This window comes from Podarcis vaucheri (genome assembly GCF_965113315.1).
Source record: "Podarcis vaucheri genome assembly, chromosome: 7".
NCBI lineage: Eukaryota > Metazoa > Chordata > Lepidosauria > Squamata > Lacertidae > Podarcis > Podarcis vaucheri.
The window spans coordinates 6,654,508-6,674,939 of NC_138765.1; the positions used below are offsets into that span (position 1 = coordinate 6,654,508).

Genomic DNA, 20,432 nt, shown 5'->3' on the forward strand with positions numbered 1-20,432 from the left:
CTGAATTGGCATGGGCCAATGGACAGCCAGTGTGGCAAAGTGGTTAGAGTACTTGACTAGGGTCCGGAAGACCTGGGTTCAAGTCTCTACCCAGCCATGAAGCTTGCTGGGTGACCTTAGGCCAGTCCCTGCCAATCATTTTTAACCTACTTCGCAGGCTTGTTGTGAGGATTGTAAAAGGGAAGTAAACAAACGACCTACACTGCCTTGAGCTTCCTGGAGGAAAAGCAGGATACGAATGCAGTAGCAAAATGTGCAAAACTGCGTGTAAATTTGTGTCCCGTGCCTCAGTTCTTTTAAGCACCTGGCAGTGTCCCCTGGTCTTTAACTCCTTTTGGGGTCTCTGCGTAAAAAAATGTCCCTGCTGGCTGTTCTCTGCTATAAAACAGGGACCACCTGCTATTTATTTTGCTCATTCTTAGGTCCATGTGGGGGGCCAGAAGGTGAAGCTGTTGCGATTACGGAATCCATGGGGCAGGGTCGAGTGGAACGGCAGCTGGAGCGACACGTGAGTTTGCCTGGAGGCTCTTGGGGGCAGGACGAGAGGCAGAAGGCACAATACCAGGAGAGGCATTCTGAGCAAGCGATCACATTATACTGCCTTGCAAAATTTGGGGGGTGCCTGGGATGATGGATATATGTGGGTCTCTTGAAAGCTAGCTGTGTGATCTCTTGAGTTTCGTGTCCACAGCCTCCATTTCCAGGGCAAGTCCCGTAATCATTTCATGTCCCAGAGTGTTTTAATGTTAAAAAGACTTAAGCAGGTCCACAATGGGAGTCAGGAACTTAGTGTGACTGGCCCTCTTCCAGCAAAGATTTGGCAATTGTCCTCGCCTTTTCACTTTGAGGTGTCCCTTCAAGACCTTTTCATCCCCCCCCCAAATCTTGGTAACGACAGCTTACCCCTAACGAAGCTGCAGTTCCCAGAATCCTCAGCACTTCCCAGGAATCATTGAGGGGGAAGCCACACGCTTTGGATGTGTGTTATATGTGCTTTTAAATTGCACAGCGTTGACGGTGGCCACCTTTGCTAACCAGGGACGTATCTACATTCATTAAAAAAGGGTTAAAGAATGGTTTTCAAAATGCGTTGCTCTTAACATTCTTAAATTATTATTAAAATGCAACACCAGAGGGCGCTGCAGAGAAACCAGCAGAGTTTGGACCGGTGGGGGGTAGGGGGCAGAACAATAAGGTAAGAAAAACATTTTAATTTGGAAGTATGACCTGTGACGTTTTAGAAGAATATATATAATATTGTTTCTGTAACGTTAAACAGCTCAGTGTAGATCCAACCCAACTTTTGCCTATGAAGCTCTCCACTGATGTACGTTTGTGAATGCCCATGTTTTTCTGCCCTAGCTCACCGCTTTGGAGCTACGTGGACCCTGGACTCCGGGAGCAGCTGCGTGTGAAACAAGAAGATGGGGAATTTTGGTAAGAAACAGAGCCCCAGATCTTAACTCTTCTTTTGCGGTGTGGAGTTCTTCAAGGGAGTGTTTAAAAGGGTGGGACCACCGTAGTCAGAGAACAGTCAGTGTTAACCCTTGCCCCAGTATTTTGTTGTTGTTTAGTCGTTTAGTCGTATCTGCCTCTTCATGACCCCCTGGACCAGAGTTTGGTCAAACTCATGCTGGTAGCTTCGAGAACACTGTCCAACCATCTCATCCTCTGTCGTCCCCTTCTCCTTGTGCCCTCCATCTTTCCCAACATCAGGGTATTTTCCAGGGAGTCTTCTCTTCTCGTGAGGTGGCCAAAGTCTTGGAGCCTCAGCTTCAAGATCTGTCCTTCCAGTGAGCACTCAGGGCTGATATCCTTCAGAATGGATGTGTTTGATCTTCTTGCAGTCCATGGGACTCTCAAGAGTCTCCTCCAGCACCAGAATTCAAAAGCATCAATTCTTCAGTGATCAGCCTTCTTTATGGTCCAGCTCTCACTTCCATACATCACTACTGGGAAAACCATGGTGTTGCACACTTCCCCCTGTTTTGCTCTCTCTCTCTCTAGGATGCAACTGTCTGACTTCATACATCATTTCGATATCTTGGAGATCTGCCACTTCCGCACTGATGGGCTAGAAGGGGAGAGTTCCCCCTCTGGCTGGTACGGCGGCGACTGCTTCCAAGGGAGCTGGGTCAAAGGTCACACTGCGGGTGGACACCGGACCTTCAACCCCTGGGGTAATCCTTGGAGTTTGGGACAGGGGAGTAGACAGAAGTGGCACTGGCAGGGCTGAGCTGGGAGCAGATTAATTGGGCATGGCGCCGGGTCTCTGGCCTTTCAGAGGTTGATGGATTGCAACTCCCATCATCTGTCCATGACTTGGCTTTGCTGGCTAGGACTGATGAGTGTGGGAGTTGGACAACACGTAGAGGGTCACAGATTTCCCTCGCCCCGGGCAGATGCAACAAAGGCAGGTTGGGGGAGACCTATGGCCTTCAGGACATTGCAGAAAATGCAAGCAGATAATGAGGCAGGGAGTAATGTGGGAACACGGCATGCTTGTGTGGACGTGGTGGTGCGTTACTCGTGGTAAGATTAAAAGCGAGTACAGTCATACCTCGGGTTACAGCCGCTTCAGGTTATGTTTTTTGGGGTCGCGGACCGCTGAAACCCGGAAGTACCAGAACGGGTTACTTCCTGGTTTGGGCAGCTGTGCATGTGCAGAAGCGCTAAATCACACTTTGTGCATGCACAGAAGCGCCGCGGGTTGCGAACGCTGCGGGTTGCGAACGTGCATCCCGCACGGATCACGTTCGCAACCCGAGCATCCACCGTAGCTGATTCAATAAATGCATGTTATATTCTGATAAGTGGGAATGTCTTGTGGTTCCTAGCCCAAAATTGCAGTAATATGGAGGGTGAGAGCCAAGATCTCAATAGGCGTGGATGAGCTCTGAATGCTTCTTAAAACATTTTTGAATTACTACTACAGTGGTGCCCCGCAAGACGAATGCCTCGCAAGACGGAAAACTCACTAGACGAAAGAGTTTTCCGTTTTGGAGGTGCTTCGCAAAACGAATCTCCTATGGGCTTGCTTCGCAAGACGACAATGTCTTGCAAGTTCCTGCTGGGTTTTTTCCCCTCCCCCCTTTTTTCTAAGCCGCTAAGCTGCTTATCAGCTGATCCGATCAGCAGATAAGCCGCTAAAAGCAGATAAAAGCCGCTAATAGCGCTAATAGCACTAATCCGCTAATCCTTCAATGGGCTTGCTTCCCAAGACGAAAAAAACCGCTAGACGGCCTGGAAACGATGCCTTATGAGGAACGGCTAAGGGAGCTGGGCATGTTTAGCCTGGAGAAGAGGAGGTTAAGGGGTGATATGATAGCCATGTTCAAATATATAAAAGGATGTCACATAGAGGAGGGAGAAAGGTTGTTTTCTGCTGCTCCGGAGAAGCGGACACGGAGCAATGGATCCAAACTACAAGAAAGAAGATTCCACCTAAACATTAGGAAGAACTTCCTGACAGTAAGAGCTGTTTGACAGTGGAATTTGCTGCCAAGGCGTGTGGTGGAGTCTCCTCCTTTGGAGGTCTTTAAGCAGAGGCTTGACAACCATATGTCAGGAGTGCTCTGATGGTGTTTCCTGCTTGGCAGGGGGTTGGACTCGATGGCCCTTGTGGTCTCTTCCAACTCTATGATTCTATGATTCTATGATTCTACGAAGAGAATCACAGAACGGATTCTTTTCATCTTGCGAGGCACCGCTGTACTATTATTAGTAGTGGTAGTAGTACCCCGCCCAGCCACTCTGGGCAGCTTCCAATAACTATAAAAGCATCATAAAACATCAAGCAAAATCTTCCCTATTCAGGGCTGCCTTCAGATGTCTTCTAAAAGTGGTAGAGTTATTTATCTCCTTGACATCCGATGGGAGGGCATTCCACAGGGTGAAGCAATAGCACCACCTGCTGGCAGTTAAAAGCGCACCCTGGTACACTTCAATGCTGTTCGTGGAGCCGCAAAGCACTTTCAGCAGGTGATGTCCTGGTGAGGTGTGGAAGAAACTAAGTAGCTGCTGGAGGGCCCTCAAAGTAGCGTAGTAAAGTTTGAGGAGAGGCAATTTCACTGCAAGGAGTTTCCCAGACAATTTCTCCCACAACCCTAGGCCCCAAACATGCCCCAAAACCTGAGTTATCTGAGTGGCTTTAGACCCGTTTTCCTCGCTGCGCAGACACCTTTTGGATGAACCCCCAGTTCCACCTTTCACTGCTGGAGCCGGACGAGAAGCAAAGGAAAAAACAGGATCAACTCCCTCACCCCTCCTGCTCCCTCCTTGTCTCCTTGACGCAAAAGGACCGGCGCAGGAGCAATAAGGGCTTCCTTTGCATAGGCTATGACATCTTTCAGGTGAGCGCATGAGGCTGACTGGATCAAATATTGTGTCTGGTGACAAAAAAGCCAATGCAATTCTGGGCTGCATCAATAGGAGTATAGCATCTAGATCAAGGGAAGTAATAGTGCCACTGTATTCTGCTCTAGTCAGACCTCACCTGGAGTCCTGTGTCCAGTTCTGGGCACCACAGTTCAAGAAGAACACTGACAAACTGGAACGTGTCCAGAGGAGGGCAACCAAAATGGTCAAAGGCCTGGAAACGATGCCTTGTGAGGAACGGCTAAGGGAGCTGGGCATGTTTAGCCTGGAGAAGAGGAGGTTAAGGGGTGATATGATAGCCATGTTCAAATATATAAAAGGATGTCACATAGAGGAGGGAGAAAGGTTGTTTTCTGCTGCTCCAGAGAAGTGGACACGGAGCAATGGATCCAAACTACAAGAAAGAAGATTCCACCTAAACATTAGGAAGAACTTCCTGACAGTAAGAGCTGTTTGACAGTGGAATTTGCTGCCAAGGAGTGTGGTGGAGTCTCCTACTTTGGAGGTCTTTAAGCAGAGGCTTGACAACCATATGTCAGGAGTGCTCTGATGGGGTTTCCTGCTTGGCAGGGGGTTGGACTCGATGGCCCTTGTGGTCTCTTCCAACTCTATGATTCTATGATTCTATAAGATTTGCCAGAAGACCCACCTGGGGATGAAGTAAAAGCAATCGGTAGCTTAGACAGGGGCTGCCCATCCCATTCTGCCGCCTGAGGCGAAATGGGAAGGTGCTGCCTGCCCACCCCTAAGCGCCGCCGAAGCCTCACTGACCAGGGATGTGTGGCTTCAGCTTCTGCTGATATCGTGCAGAGGCCTGATGTGATTTTCCTGAGACTCCAGGAACCGAGGCGCTCAGCTATCGCAGCTGCTTCTCCTTGCTTCTGCGGTGACGTCCCTTGGATTTCACTGCCTGAGACGCCTGCCTCATGAATGGGCCGGCCTTGAGCTCAGTGGTCATCTGCTTCTAGAGCATCTGTTTGCATATAGAAAGTCCCACGTTTAGTCCCTGACATCCAGGCAGGGCTGAGAATGTCCCTGTGTGAAACTCTGGAGAGCTGCTGCCAGCCAGTGTTGACAATACTGGGTTAGCTGGACTCATGGTCTGACCTGGTACAAGGCAGCTTCCTATGTCCTTCCTCTCCATGTTATCTGCTAATAAGCCCCCTCTTCCACTCCACCGCCCCCCCCCCCAGCTGTGGTCTGTCCACTATGTTAGTAATAGCATAGCTTATCAATTGCCTTTTCTGACGCTCTGTGGATTGACTCTCTCAGGGCAACTTGTGATTAAACACATTGGCAGTTACAATCCAAAAATGAAATGGCGGGGAGGTAGGGGTGTGTCTTTTAGAGAAGGATCAGCAGCAACTGATACTAAGTAAAAAAAAAAACACCAATCAAGGTTGCAATGCTATAATCCTATACACATCAGGAGTGTCTCCTTTTTTTTTTTGTCAAGACCCCTGTTCATCCCATGCCACCTGTCCAGGGGCCAGTGGTGGTTGTGGCTACCCCACACTCCGGCTGGATTTATACAGATTTAAAAAACGCTATAGAAAAATATGCTATGAAAAGCTCTTAATGGAAAATCCCTTTGGTGACAGATCACTGCTCTACAGCACCACCTGGTGCCAAGTGTTTATAATGCAGTTATAACAATGTAATTGACGAGTGTAGCTGAGTCCTCTCTCACACACACATACAGGGCAAACATCACACACAACCCATCACTCTTCAAATGCCCAATGTGATGACCCCAGAGGCAGCAGTTTGCATCCCTACCTGGGCACTGGGCTTGTAGGGCGTACAGGGTGTTTAAACTTCTCCAGCCATTCCAATTCCATGTCAGTCTGTTGTTGTCACCACCATTGCCAAAATCAGTGGGAACTTGGAGGTGGGGCTGTTGGGGGGAGAGAAAAATGGTTGCAGCTTCATGACCCTCCTATAATTTTTCCTCCTCTCTTTCTTTTCTTGCAGATGTCCAAAGAGGTAATAATCCAGGTGGTTTGTACTGTCTTGAAGGGGTCTCTCTCTCTCTCTCTCTCTTTGCATAATTGCTTCACCCAGAAGTTAAGGAACGGGCTAAGATAGGAAAGCTACAGCCCATTTGGAAATGATTTTTGAAAGGGAGGTTGGCGCAGTGCAAGTGCGCCAGCAGGAGTGCTGGGCTGACTCCATCAGCATGTTTGCACTGTGCTGACCTCTCTACTGCCTGGGTAAGCAACAGTGACCCACTTGCTGGGAAGGGAGCAGCGTGGTTCTGACCCAGCCGCAGTGCTTTTTTCTGGAGGGGGGGGGGAATGCAGGGGTATGCATACCCCTAAACATTTTGTGAATCTGAGTTTGGCCTCATTGAGGAGCAGTACAGTGGTGCCTCGCAAGACGAAAAGAATCCGTTCTGTGATTCTCTTCGTCTAGTGGTTTTTTCGTCTTGCGAAGCAAGCCCATTGACGGATTAGCGCTATTAGCGGCTTATAGCGGCTTTTAGCGGCTTATCTGCTGATCGGATCAGCTGATAAGTGGCTTAGCGGCTTAGAAAAAGGGGGGGGAAGGAAAAAAAACCAGCAGGAACTTGCAAGACATTTTCATCTTGCGAAGCAAGCCCATAGGAGATTCGTTTTGCGAAGCACCTCCAAAACGGAAAACTCTTTCGTCTAGCGAGTTTTCCGTCTTGCGAGGCATTCCTCTTGCGGGGCACCACTGTATTTCAATATGAGTAGGAAAATGAGAGTACCCCTAAACATTGTTTTTAGGGGGAAAAGCGGTGGCCAGTCTTATAAGCCACTTCTGTTCATGTACTTCCTCAGTGTTATGTGGAACAAAAATGAAGTCTGCCAAGCTGCTACAGTAGGCCCGGTGAGGGGCATTGATGAGGGACTGAATAATAATAATAATAATAATAATAATAATAATAATAATAATAATAATTTTATTTATTGAATTTATATACTGCCCTACACCCGGACATCTCAGGGCCGTTCACAGAATAAAATCAAGATATAAAACCACAAAATACATAATAAAAATAAAAATGACAACCCAATAAAGGTAAAGGTAAAGGGACCCCTGACCATTAGGTCCAGTCGTGACCAACTCAGGGGTTGCAGCGCTCATCTCGCTTGACTGGCTGAGGGAGCCGGCGTACAGCTTCCGGGTCATGTGGCCAGCTTGACTAAGCCACTTCTGGCAAACCAGAGCAGCGCACGGAAACGGGGTTTACCCTCCCACCGGAGTGGTACCTATTTATCTACTTGCACTTTGATGTGCTTTCGAACTGCCAGGTTGGCAGGAGCAGGGACCGAGCAACGGGAGCTTACCCCGTTGCGGGGATTTGAACCGCCGACCTTCTGATCAGCAAGTCCTAGGCTCTGTGGTAACCCCACCCAAAAAACCCACATTTTCAAAGGGCATAGGATGTAAATCAAATCAACCAAAGGCCTGGTTGAAAAGGAACGTTTTTGCCTGGCGCCTAAAGGTGTATAATGAAGGCGCCAGGTGAACTTCCCTGGGGAGAGAATCCCACAGACGGGGAGCCACTGCAGAGAAGGCCCTGTTTTCGTGTTGCCACCCTCTGGACCTCTCAAGGAGGAGGCACACGAAGGAGGACCTCAGAAGATGATCTCTGAGTCCAAGTAGGTTTATTTGAATGGGAGGCTTTGGAGACTTTTTCCCCACAACAGCCTGTTCAGAACAGTGACAGTGTACTCTAGAAATGGCCTGGGAAACTGCTGCTGCTCCCGGGGAGAAAAGCCTTGTTGACTTTCTTCCTCCAGTATCTACAACTGAAGAGCACAGCTCAAAGAAAACAGCTGCTCCCCAAACTCAAACAAGTTTGGCCGACTGCCTACGGGTATTTAAGAGACATCACCGAATATATCCGGTTGCCCCCCGGAGATTACCTGATCATCACCAGCCTTCAAAACCCTCTGGCTGAGGCTGAATTTACCATCCGTGTCTTCACGGAGAAGAAACATCGCTTCCGGTGAGTTCTGATGCCCCAGAGGGTCTAAGCCTCAAGGCTTCTGTGCCAGCCTTGTATCTCCTGCCTGTTCCCCCTGTTTTTTTAAGAACTTGATTTTTATGTTTAAAAGTCAGCCTCAGTCAGTACCGTATTTTTCGCTCCATAAGGCGCACCTAGTTTTTAGAGGGGGAAATCAAGAAAAAAAAATATCCAGGTCTCTCTCCCCCCCCCCCAGCCCCAAAGAGCAAAGAAGCCAAGACAGTGAGCGGGATCCATCCCACTCGCTGTCTTGGCTTCCTCTTTAGCCGCGCGCAACCTCTCCAGCCGGGAGAGGCTATGCGCGGCTAAAGAAGCAATAGCTATGTGCAGCCTCTCCTGGCCGGAGGGGCTGCACACGGCTATGGCAATACCCCCACCTCCCGCAAAAGCCCACAGGAGCCGCGCACCCTTTAAGGAGTGTGTGGCTCCTGCGAGCTTTTCTACGAGGAGGGAGAAGGGACTGACTGGCCGCGTCAGTCCCTTCTCTCTCCTGTGGAAAAGCCCGCAAGAGCCGTGTAGAGCTTGTGTGCGGCTCTTGGGGGCTTTTCCTGCCTGCCTCCCCCCTGCATTCACTCCATAAGACGCACACACATTTCCCCTTACTTTTTAGGAGGGGAAAAGTGTGTCTTATGGAGCGAAAAATACGGTAACTATGGGTGGTATTCAGTTCTAGAGTAGACCCATCAGCATTCCTAGACATGACTAACTTTGGGTTCATGCACATTTCTGCTTTGGCCCAATCTATTATTGTAGATTTTTCTGGGGGGGGGGATGACCCCTAAACCCTACTAATTAATAAATGGTAGGATTTTGATTATTTGGGATGTGAATGGAGAAATACAAGAAGTGGAGGATTGGGGGTGATACCCGTACCTGCACATTTAGGCACTCCTAGATGATGTTATGTTGCCTTCTAGGGAAATTGGCGAAGAAGTCAGCGCAGATGATAAAGCACTACAGGTAACAGCTTATTCTCTATGGCAGTGCTTTAGGAAGATCGGGTGAATTTGTTTGTTGGCCTGGGTTCGGCACCCTCAGAATTTCAGCTTTCTTAAAACATGAGGCCAGATTCTAGCTCTCAAACCACAGACACAGCTGCAGTGCCTGATAGAATATTGCAAACCAGAAGGCAGTTGAGCAGGTGCAAAATGGTTAGGGGCACGAAATTCCAGCGCCTGGGCTGCCTCAGTATGGCTGTGTGTTTCAGTCGCTGGGCTCCGTTAAAAGCGGCTTTTCCATACAAACCAGGAAGTGACCTCTCCAGACAACAGAACGACTCTTTTTTTCTTATCTCTGTGACTGCGAAGAAGAGTTTGGATTTGATATCCCGCTTTATCACTACCTGAAGGAGTCTCAAAGCGGCTAACATTCTCCTTTCCCTTCCTCCCCCACAACAAACACTCTGTGAGGTGAGTGGGGCTGAGAGACTTCAGAGAAGTGTGACTGGCCCAAGGTCACCCAGCAGCTGCATGTGGAGGAGCGGAGACACGAACCCGGTTCCCCAGATTACGAGTCCACCGCTCTTAACCACTACCAAATGCTGTTAGGCCAGGCATGTCCAAAATGTGGCCCGCCAGTCAATGTGGCCCACCAGTCAGTGTGATCTGACCCCTGGACCCCTGGATTAAATTAAACTTCAAACCTAAAAAAAGCTCAACAACTTTGAGCCCAACAACCTCAACAACCTTGGTCGGCCCTCATGCATGTTCACTTCCTCAAATCTGGCCTTCTTTGAAAAAAGTTTGGGCTCCCCTTCATTAGGCAGTTGAATGTGCATGCGTACTCTGTCCATTTCCCTCCATCTCACTCCCTCCACACAGCCCCGGGGGCTGGCAACCCATGCTATGCCACTGCCCATTTGTGCCCTGAGTCAATCAGTTCGGTTCTCCTTCCCCCAGACTTTTAAAAAACTGTGAATGTGTTGTTCTGAGAGCCGGTCACTCAGTACTGTGCACAGCCAACTTATCCCCTGGCTTGATTTGCTTTTAATGTGTGGATATTTGTCCTGAAATCGGTGACTGTGGACCCAACAGCAAGCTTGCCCCTCAAAGAATGTACATCTCATCTCTCTCTTCTTGCTTTCCAGATAATGATATCGCCCAGGATTGAACTCGACCAGATGCTTGAGAAAACCTTCCTGGAGTGGGCAGGCCAGGTAAGGGAGTGTAAGAACATTGGTCAGCACAGCCCTTACCTGCTTGTGTTGTTTTGCAATTGGTTGATTGTCTGGCTTATTTAAATAAATTTAAATATTGCAAACTACTCACCATCAGTGAAGGGTCCCTTTTTAGAATCACTGAGAAAGCAGAGAGACTACAACAAGGGATGTCAGAGAATTCCAGTGAATGCAGAAATGGAAGCAGAAATTGCTGATTCACACATATTTACCCCGTGTTTAGAAGGGAAATCGATCCAGTGAATAAATCAGTATTCGCTGTTGTAGATTTCAGTCTGCAAATGATACCTAATTGAGCACACACATGGTCTGTTTGCATTGTGTTGTGAATGAGCAGAATAGCGTAATGACGACATAATTCATGTAATTAATCACCGTATTTTTCACTCTATAGGACGCACTGGACCATAGGACGCACCTTGTTTTAGAGGGGGAGAACAAGGGGGGGGAATCTCTCCCTCTCTGCTCAGCGCCCCTTCAGCGAAGCGGCAGGAGAAATGGAGCCCCTTCCATTTCTCCTCCCGCTTGGCTGAAGGGACGCTGCGCAGCTCTCCCTCTCTGCTGAAGCCAGGAGTCTTGCTCTCCTGGCTCCAGCGAAAGGAACCTGAAGCCTTCAGAGTGCAGCGGGAACTCGCGCTGTGCTCCGAAGGCTTCAGGCGGCTACCCCTGAAGCCTGGAGGGCCTTCTTGGTAGTGGCACCCGCCCTGTGGAATGCCCTCCCACCAGATCTCAAAGAGAAAAATAACTACCAAACTTCTAGAAGACATCTGAAGGCAGCCCTGTTTAGGGAAGCTTTTAATGTTTAATAGGTTATTGTATTTTAGTGTTCTGTTGGAAGCCGCCCAGGTGGCTGGGGAAACCAAGCCAGATGGGTGGGGTATAAATAAATTATTATTATTATTATTATTATTATTATTATTATTATTATTATTATTACTATTACTATAGGAAACCCCTCAAATTGCCATAGAAATGGGGTGGGGTGGGGTTTGATTTAAGATTAGAAAAGTGAGAAGCTTAGAGAACCAAAATTGGCAGATTCCATCATTCCTGATCACTGGTCATGTTAGCTGAAGTTGACGAGAGCTGGAGTTCTCAAATATCTGGAGGGCCAGAGGTTCCCAGCTCCTGCTTTTCACAGAGCATTAGCCCTGAGCCTGACTGGCATGGAGAAGAAGGTGGGGCCCATTACATTATGTGACTTTTCTTGGATTTTTATTTGGCTGATTCAGGACCTGCAAATGGGCGCTGCTGAACTCCGGGGCCTTCTGAATCAGATCATGAAGACGACTTGTGAGTATCCAGCACGGTTGCCTCCCCCATCGGCTACATTCTTCCACCTCTTCACTTTCTTCTAGTTCGTTCCCATCTTCTCTTTCCTATAATTTAAAATCTGGAAAGAACATGGAACTTATTTCCCTCCCTCCCATCTACACTTCTGGGTGGCTCCGGGTGCTGGCAACCCATGCTACACCACTGTTCCAGACTATCACTCTTCTGTGGATGGGATTCAGTTGAATGCAAGCAAATTTGGGTTTTGCAACTGAAGTGGATTTGCCACTGTTGTGCAACTTCCAAAACACACACACACACACACACACACACACACACACACACACACACTTTTAGCAGTAAGGAAAGTGTTGGGACAGTGACACTGGAAAAGGTGGTAACATTTCTTGGCCTGCTCAGCCATTTTCTTGGTTCTGCTTTAGCAAATTTGCCCCTCTCCTCTCCAGGAATTACTTTAACCCCCTCCCTTTCCAAATAGTGTTGCCTTAATTGAGTGGCAGTCATGGGCAAGAGTACAAAGAGGAGGGAAGGAGCATTTAACCCTTTCTTAGCAGTGCAAATCATCCCCACTCCCAGAATCCCACTGGGGAAAGGAGGACTGTCCACTTGGCTGCAGGGGTTCCAAAGTCAGGAAGCAGAGTTGCTATTCCACTACCACCTTAAAGCAGATTGGTAGTAATTGGGTGCTGCTAAATTGGACCTAATGGTCAGGGGTCCCTTTACCTTTACTAAATTGTCCCCATCTGGGAGCACCTAATGTCGCAAATCCATTCCTCTGCCCTTGTTCCTGCATCAACCAGCTCCGAGGGCCTTCTGGCAGTTCCCTCACTGCGAGAAGTGAAGTTAGCTACAGGGAACAAGGCAGGGGGCCTTCTCGGTGGTGGTGCCCGCCCTGTGGAATGCCCTCCCATCAGATGTCAAGGAGATAAACAACTAATAGACTTTTAGAAGACATCTGAAGGCAGCCCTGTTGTTAATGTTTGATATTTTGTCTTGTTTTTAATATTTTGTTGGGAGCTTCCCAGAGTGGCTGGGGAAACCCAGCCAGATGGGCGGGGTATAAATCATCATCATCATCATCATCATCATCATCATCTGCAGTAATTATGTGTCCATCCTCTCACCACTTTCTTTTCCAGGGTATCCGCTGAAAACTGATGGCTTTTCCATGGAGCAGTGTGAAAAAATCACCCAGCATTTCAGTGTATCCTTCTCTAGGGAAGTAGATGGGGCCAGGTATCAAGGGAAAGGAGTCCGGATCCAACCCCCAGCACAAGAAAATAGTGGTCCATTGAATGAAAGAGAACCCCAAATTCTCATTCTCTCTTCCATGTAGGGATGGCATGAGCATCCCACATGGGGAGGATGTGTGTGTCTCCGATGGGTCAGGCTACATTCCAGCCGTGCAAAAGCCGGAGGTCATAGAATAATAGAATCATAGAAGAGTTGGAAGAGACCACAAGGGCCATCGAGTCCAACCCCCTGCCAAGCAGGAAACACCATCAGAGCACTCCTGACATATGGTTGTCAAGCCTCTGCTTAAAGATCTCCAAAGAAGGAGACTCCACCACACTCCTTGGCAGCAAATTCCACTGTCAAACAGCTCTTACTGTCAGGAAGTTCTTCCTAATGTTTAGGTGGAATCTTCTTTCTTGTAGTTTGGATCCATTGCTCCGTGTCCGCTTCTCTAGAGCAGCAGAAAACAACCTTTCTCCCTCCTCTATGTGACATCCTTTTATATATTTGAACATGGCTATCATATCACCCCTTAACCTCCTCTTCTCCAGGCTAAACATGCCCAGCTCCCTTAGCCGTTCCTCATAAGGCATCGTTTCCAGGCCTTTGACCATTTTGGTTGCCCTCCTCTGGACACGTTCCAGTTTGTCAGTGTCCTTCTTGAACTGTGGTGCCCAGAACTGGACACAGTACTCCAGGTGAGGTCTGACCAGAGCAGAATACAGTGGCACTATTACTTCCCTTGATCTAGATGCTATACTCCTATTGATGAGGCCCAGAATTGCATTGGCTTTTTTAGCTGCCGCGTCACACTGTTGGCTCATGTCAAGTTTGTGGTCAACCAAGACTCCTAGATCCTTTTCACATGTACTGCTCTCAAGCCAGGTGTCACCCATCTTGTATTTGTGCCTCTCATTTTTTTTGCCCAAGTGCAATACTTTACATTTCTCCCTGTTAGGTCTCTATGCTCTGCCTAAAACATGCACTAGCTGCATCCAAAACAACATGGTTTTTCCTGCATGGTGAGGGGGGTATAGTGCAGGGAGAATCTCAAGGGTTAGAGGTCCACCACCCCTGCAATATCCCATTTGCTTTTCCTTAACTCTGTAACAGGGCAGCAAGACAGGCAAGCTGACACTGAGCGAGGTTAAGCAGTTCTGGACTAAGATAACGGAATGGGAGGTGAGGGTATGGACCAGATCAGCTGGACAAAAGCCCACCTCTGAAGAGGTTCCCCTATCCTTGGCCACCTCTGTCAGGGTTGACGGGTTCTGGTGTCAATGCAGGCAGAAGATGTTGATCTGTTGAGCGGACAGTCAGGAATCGGTCTTCTTGTATTTTTATCAGTCCTGGCCAATCTAAACTGCCGCTGGGAAGAGGGATCGACTGTTAAACCACTCTGGGAATTGTAGCTCTGTGAGGGGAGGAAGGGGGATCTCCTAACCGTTCCCGGCATTCCCCGTTCCTGGGATACTTTGGGAGGAGCTATGGCTGTTTATGGGATGCGGGTGGCATTGTGGATTAAACCACAGAGCCTAGGGCTTGTCGATCAGAAGGTCGGCGGTTCAAATCCCCACGACGAGGTGAGCTCCCATTGCTCAGTCCCTGCTCCTGCCAACCTAGCAGTTCTAAAGCACGTCAAAGTGCAAGTAGATAAATAGGTACCACTCAGGCGGGAAGGTAAACGGCGTTTCCATGCGCTGCTCTGGTTCGCCAGAAGTGGCTTAGTCATGCTGGCCACATGACCTGGAAGCTGTACGCCGGCTCCCTTGGCCACTAAAGCGAGATGAGCGCCACAACACCAGAGTCGGCCACGACTGGACCTAACGGTCAGGGGTCCCTTTACCTTTAACCTTTATGGCTGTTTATAGTGATGTGGTACTGCTTTCAATGTATAGCACAGAGGGGGCCTGACTCTCTTGAGCTCAGTATTTAATAGCAAGATGCTATCCAGCGCCGAGGGCTTTCTGGTGGTTCCCTCACTGCGAGAAGTGAGGTTACAGGGAACCAGGCAGAGGGCCTTCTTGGTAGTGGCACCCGCCCTGTGGAACGCCCTCCCAGCAGATGTCAAAGAGATAAACAACTACCAAACATTTAGAAAACATCTGAAGGCAGCCCTGTTTAGGGAAGTTTGTAATGTGTGACATTTTAATGTATTTTTAATCTTTTTTGGAAGCCGCCCAGAGTGGCTGGGGAAACCCAGGCAGATGGGCGGGGCACAAATAATAAATTATTATTGTTATTATTACCTCTCCCGATTCCACTCCACAGAGTATATTCATCGGTTATGACATGGACAGGTCTGGCACCATGAACACCCACGAAATGCAGCTGGCATTGGACAGGGCAGGTGAAAAGGAGTAGGAAATAATGCACGGGGATATTGTTCTTTGTTATGAAGCTGGATTTGTGAAAATCCTCTTTGTGGAATTCACAGGGATCCTTTAAAAGTCATTTGGTGTTAGAAAAGGATCTCCATTTCAAGGCAATTCCAAATCTCTCCCCCCTCACCCCCCCCAAAATGCAGAGGTAGTCATGAGTACTAAGAAACCGGCTTGTTGGATCCACGCACCCACACTTCTAAATCCCTAACTAGAATGGAACTTCGTGGTTCAAAAGTGCGAAATTCAGATGGGCTGCAAGGAATGGACAGAGTGACATTCTGTTTCTGATCCTCCTGTGAAGTATAATCTGGATGGGAGTAACTTTACAAAAAGGGACGCGGGTGGCGCTGTGTGTTAAACCACAGAGCCTAGGACTTGCTGATCAGAAGGTCAGCGGTTCGAATCCCCGCGACGGGGTGAGCTCCCATTGCTCGGTCCCAGCTCCTGCCCACCTAGCAATTCAAATGAACGTAGTGCAAGTAGATAAATAGGTACCGCTCCAACGGGAAGGTAAATGGTGTTTCCGTGCGCTGCTCTGGTTCGCCAGAAGCGGCTTAGTCATGCTGGCCACATGACCCGGAAGCTGTACGCCGGCTCCCTCGGCCAATAAAGCGAGATGAGTGCCGCAACCCCAGAGTCGGTCACGACTGGACCTAGTGGTCAGGGGTCCCTTTACCTTTACCTTTAAGCTTACAAAACGAGGGTTACAGGCAATTTGAGATTCCGTGCCTTTACAGAATGGTGGCATTTGCTTGCAAATTCAGTTTCCAGAGAATCTTTGCTGTCATTCACAAACAAACAATGGGTTTCTAGTCCCCATGGCTGCAGAGATGAGTTGCTTGTGGGCAATTCCTGCAGGATTTCAAGAGGTTTGGGGTAGCTGAGTAAGATTTTGAGGCGGTAGCCCAGAGGTGGGCTCTCCAGATGTTGCTGGACTGCAACTCCCATCATCCCTGCTAGATGGAGCTGATGGGAGTTGTTATTGGAGGCCAACAATATCTGGAGACTTCCTATTGGAAGTGTAATAAATGACACAAAGCCAAATGCTAATTTGCTTACTTTCCATATTGTTCTCCTCATTTGTGGAATTTTACTCAGGGTTCCACTTAAATACAAAGACAAGAGAGGCCCTTGCGGCAAGATATGGCAACTCCTGGCTTCAGATGGACTTTGACAACTTTGTGTCTCTCATGGTGCACCTGGAAAGTGTTTTCCGTAAGAGACAACTTCCTCATTTTATTATTGTTATTGTTCAGTCATGCTTGCATCATTCCCTTCCTCCAAGAAGCTAAGGGGGATAAGTGCTTTGCTGAAACTGAAATCAATGCAGAGAAGTTTCTGGTTCAGCAACTATTCAAAACGTGTTTTTGCCACAGAATTGTCTCTTCAGAGTGGGACACATTCATTTGAGTAAAAAGGCAGTTAAAAAATGTAACAACAACAAGAAGTTCAAACATACGATGAAGTGAGCTGTAGTCCGTAAAAGCTTATGCCATACTGAAAGTGTGAGTCTTTAAGGGGACATGATACTTTTTAATGTGTTTTTTTATTATAATAGACTAGCATGGATAACCCTCTGAAAAATATTTACTATGAATTTTGTGATACACTGCTGATATTTAAATACAAACTTTTAAGCAGTGTTGATTAATGCAGAAATGGCAAACAACGCACTTGTGTATGAACGCACCTGAAATTGAGACGGCTTGGAAATTGAGAAATGCATCCTCACATCTCTAATCTTGGCATGACTATGTTTTTGTTTATTTTCACCAGGGCAATGCAAAAGCTGGGATGCTGATGACAAGGGACAGATTTGCATGACAGAGCAAAAGGTGAGGAAAAGGCAGTTGTCTCTAGACTGTCTCACATTCACCCTGCAGACATCACCCCCACATCTCCCCCAGCATAGATTACTAAACTCCACTACACTTTTTGGGGTGGGGGATGGGAGGGTGGTTGTATGCGTGTCTTTTTCCGCACTGGGAGGGTGGTGAATTTGAGATCATCACCATCAATTCCTCCAGTAGCAAAATCAAGTGTCGATAGAAATGCAGCCACAACAGGGCAAGGGAGGCACCAGCATGTTCAGAAGGGAGAAGGCGCCGTTAACAACAACAACAATTCATTAATTATACCCCACCCATTTGGCTGGGTTTCCCCACCCACTCTGGGCGGCTTCCAACAAAATATTAAAACACAATAGTCTGTCTAACATTAAAAGCTTCCCTAAACAGGGCTGCCTTCAGATGTCTTCTAAAAGACTAGAAGTTGTTGTTCTCTTTGACATCTGGTGGGAGGGAGTTCCACAGGGCGGGCGCCACTACCGAGAAGGCCCTCTGCCTGGTTCCCTGTAACTTGGCTTCTCGCAATGAGGGAACCACCAGAAGGCCTCAGTGTCCGGGTAGAACGACGGGGTGGAGACGCTCCTTCAGGTATACTGGACCGAGGCCGTTTGTGGCTTTAAAGGACAGCACCAACACTTTGAATTGTGCTCGGAAACGTGCTCGGAAATCAATGTAGGTCTTTCAAGACTGGTGTTATGTGGTGTCGCCTGCCACTCCCAGTCACCAGTCTAGCTGCTGCATTCTGGATTAGTTGTAGTTTCCAGGTCACCTTCAAAGGTAGCCCCATGTAGAGCACATTGCAGTAGTCCAAGTGAGAGATAACCAGAGCATGCACCACTCTGGCGAGACAGTCCGTGGCCACATAGGATCTCAGCCTGCGTACCAGATGTAGCTGGTGGACAGCTGCCCTGGACACAGAATTGACCTGCACCTCCATGGACAGCTGCGAGTCCCAGAAATGACTCCCAGGCTGTGCACCTGGTCCTTCAGGGGCACAGTTACCCCACTGTTACCCCATTCAGGACTAGGGAATCCTCCACACCTGCCCGCCTCCTGTCCCCCCAAAACAGTACTTCTGTCTTGTCAGGATTCAACTAGATCTGTCAGCCACCATCCATCCTCCAACCGCCTCCAGACACTCACACAGAACCTTCACCGCCTTCACTGGTTCTGATTTGAAAGAGAGGTAGAGCTGGGTATCATCCGCATATTGATGAACACACAGTCCAAACCCCCTGATGATCTCTCCCAGCGGCTTCATATAGATGTTAAAAAGCATGGGGGAGAGGATGGAACACTGAGGCACCCCACAAGTGAGAACCCAGGGGTCTGAAAACTCATCCCCCACCACCACCTTCTGAACACGGCCCAGGAAGAAGGTGCGGAACCACTGTATAACAGTGCCCCCAGCTCCCAGCCCCTCTAGAGTTGCAGAAGAAGAAAGCAAAGTCTAATCGAGCTAATGTGGTGTATGGTTTCAAGGGCTGAAAACAGAGGGTAGAAAAGGATGTTAGACTGCTCAAGCCACTAACAGGTTGCAGTATTTTGGAGGATTATGGTTAGGGGAAGCATCTCCTGTCACTAAACCCTCCAGTCCAGTATGTTAGGAGTTTTTAAGGCAGGATTTGGCTCACCAGTGGCTCTCCAGATGTTGCTGAACTCTAACTCCCATCATAGCCACTGGTCAGGGGTGATGAGATTTTGTCAGGGACTGTGCTGAGGAGGAATGGTGGGATTCTGAATCTTCCCAGGAGCAGGAGGACAGTATAGATTTGGAACGGTGGTTTGCAGAGGGATGTAGTTCAGAAGGCAGAAGCTGGGAATAACTGGGTGGTGAACAGCTAGGAGAAGAACAACTGGGGGGGGGGGAGAGTTAACAGACTCAATATCGCTGGAAAGCATCCATCCAATCAGCCCAAGGTCAAGGAGAGCAGATAAGGTGGCAGCACAGAAAGCACAGTGGTTGCGAGATCAGGTTGCAAGACACGGAAGTGATGTGGGTGACTAGGGGGGACGTGGGTGGAACCCTTAACTGGGAGCACCTCCATTCCTAGGAATGGATTCTTTGTTCTCTTGCTGTGATCGTTAAAAACCATAAATGGTAAGAGACTCCTTTTGCTTTGTTCTGCTTATATATACTGCCAAAGGAGGGGAAGGGAGCCGAGTCCATGGAACCTGACGGATTTGTAGTCCAAAAGCATCTGTGGGGCTACAGGTTCCCTATCGCTGCCATAGAGTATCATGGCCAATGACAGCTCAAATGAGTACAGGCTGTGTAGGAATAAATATTTCCCCCTCTCTTATCTATGAAGATAATCTCTCCAAAGCAGGTCAAGTAACAAGAAGAGCCCAGAGCAATGTGGAGCAAGAGAGTAGTGTTCACATGAGCTTTTCATGCAGCTCATGCTGCTACCCAGTTTTTAAATTAGCCCTGTGGCTTGTCCAAGCCCTCTGTCCTCCTTATAACACCTGCAACTGTCTACTATATTGTAGCCCAAACCAAGTGGGGAATTAAAGCTCACCTGATTTCATTTCTGCCTTTCAGTGGATGGATCTTGTCATGTCCACCTGATTCAGCCATCTCCCACTCTCCATCCGTGGATGATCACGATCCATTATGCCCAGAGGCATCCAAAGATACTTCGACATTCACTGAACGTTTCAAGTTCCGCAATCAGAATAAATCAAGCACTGCAGTGAAATACTTAGCCATTTTAATTTTATAATGGATGTAATTAAAAAGAAACTTTCGGTCTCCACCTTGTTTATAGCTGAAAAGAATACCATTTTAATTTGCATATAAGTATCAAATGAGCAGGAGGCGGTTAATCCCAGGGTTGTGGGTTCGAGCCCCATGTTGTGCTAAAGATCCCTGCCTTGCAGGGGGTTGGACTAGATGACCCTCGTGGTCCCTTCCAACTCTACAGTCCTATGAAATGTACATTCTTATAACAACTGCTACACACAATAAGGTACAAAATTAATTTATATTATCAAATTTTGGTTTTGATTTGTGATGAAGTTCAGAGATTTACCTGTTTTATTGTAACATGTTTACTGATGCTCATTGCTGGAATAACTTTATCTAAGCTGCTTTTTCTTATCTGCCTCGAAAGCTGTAT

The 20,432-nt window shown here is 48.1% G+C and overlaps 1 protein-coding gene across 1 annotated transcript in view; it reads left to right on the forward strand.

Moving 5' to 3' along the window:
• Positions 1-20,432, forward strand: part of CAPN12 (calpain 12) — a 32,342-nt gene extending 11,910 nt beyond the window's left edge. The window contains exons 7-23 of the mRNA XM_082232523.1: positions 423-508; positions 1,363-1,437; positions 2,008-2,180; positions 4,177-4,352; positions 6,352-6,443; positions 7,128-7,230; positions 8,085-8,356; positions 9,292-9,334; positions 10,461-10,529; positions 11,783-11,843; positions 12,983-13,047; positions 14,193-14,261; positions 15,351-15,429; positions 15,607-15,669; positions 16,496-16,678; positions 17,240-17,298; positions 19,856-20,432. Of these exons, the coding sequence (XP_082088649.1) occupies positions 423-508; positions 1,363-1,437; positions 2,008-2,180; positions 4,177-4,352; positions 6,352-6,443; positions 7,128-7,230; positions 8,085-8,356; positions 9,292-9,334; positions 10,461-10,529; positions 11,783-11,843; positions 12,983-13,047; positions 14,193-14,261; positions 15,351-15,429; positions 15,607-15,669; positions 16,496-16,678; positions 17,240-17,298; positions 19,856-19,882 (1,695 nt within the window). The 3' untranslated portion in view covers positions 19,883-20,432. The remainder of the gene's footprint in view (positions 1-422; positions 509-1,362; positions 1,438-2,007; positions 2,181-4,176; positions 4,353-6,351; positions 6,444-7,127; positions 7,231-8,084; positions 8,357-9,291; positions 9,335-10,460; positions 10,530-11,782; positions 11,844-12,982; positions 13,048-14,192; positions 14,262-15,350; positions 15,430-15,606; positions 15,670-16,495; positions 16,679-17,239; positions 17,299-19,855) is intronic.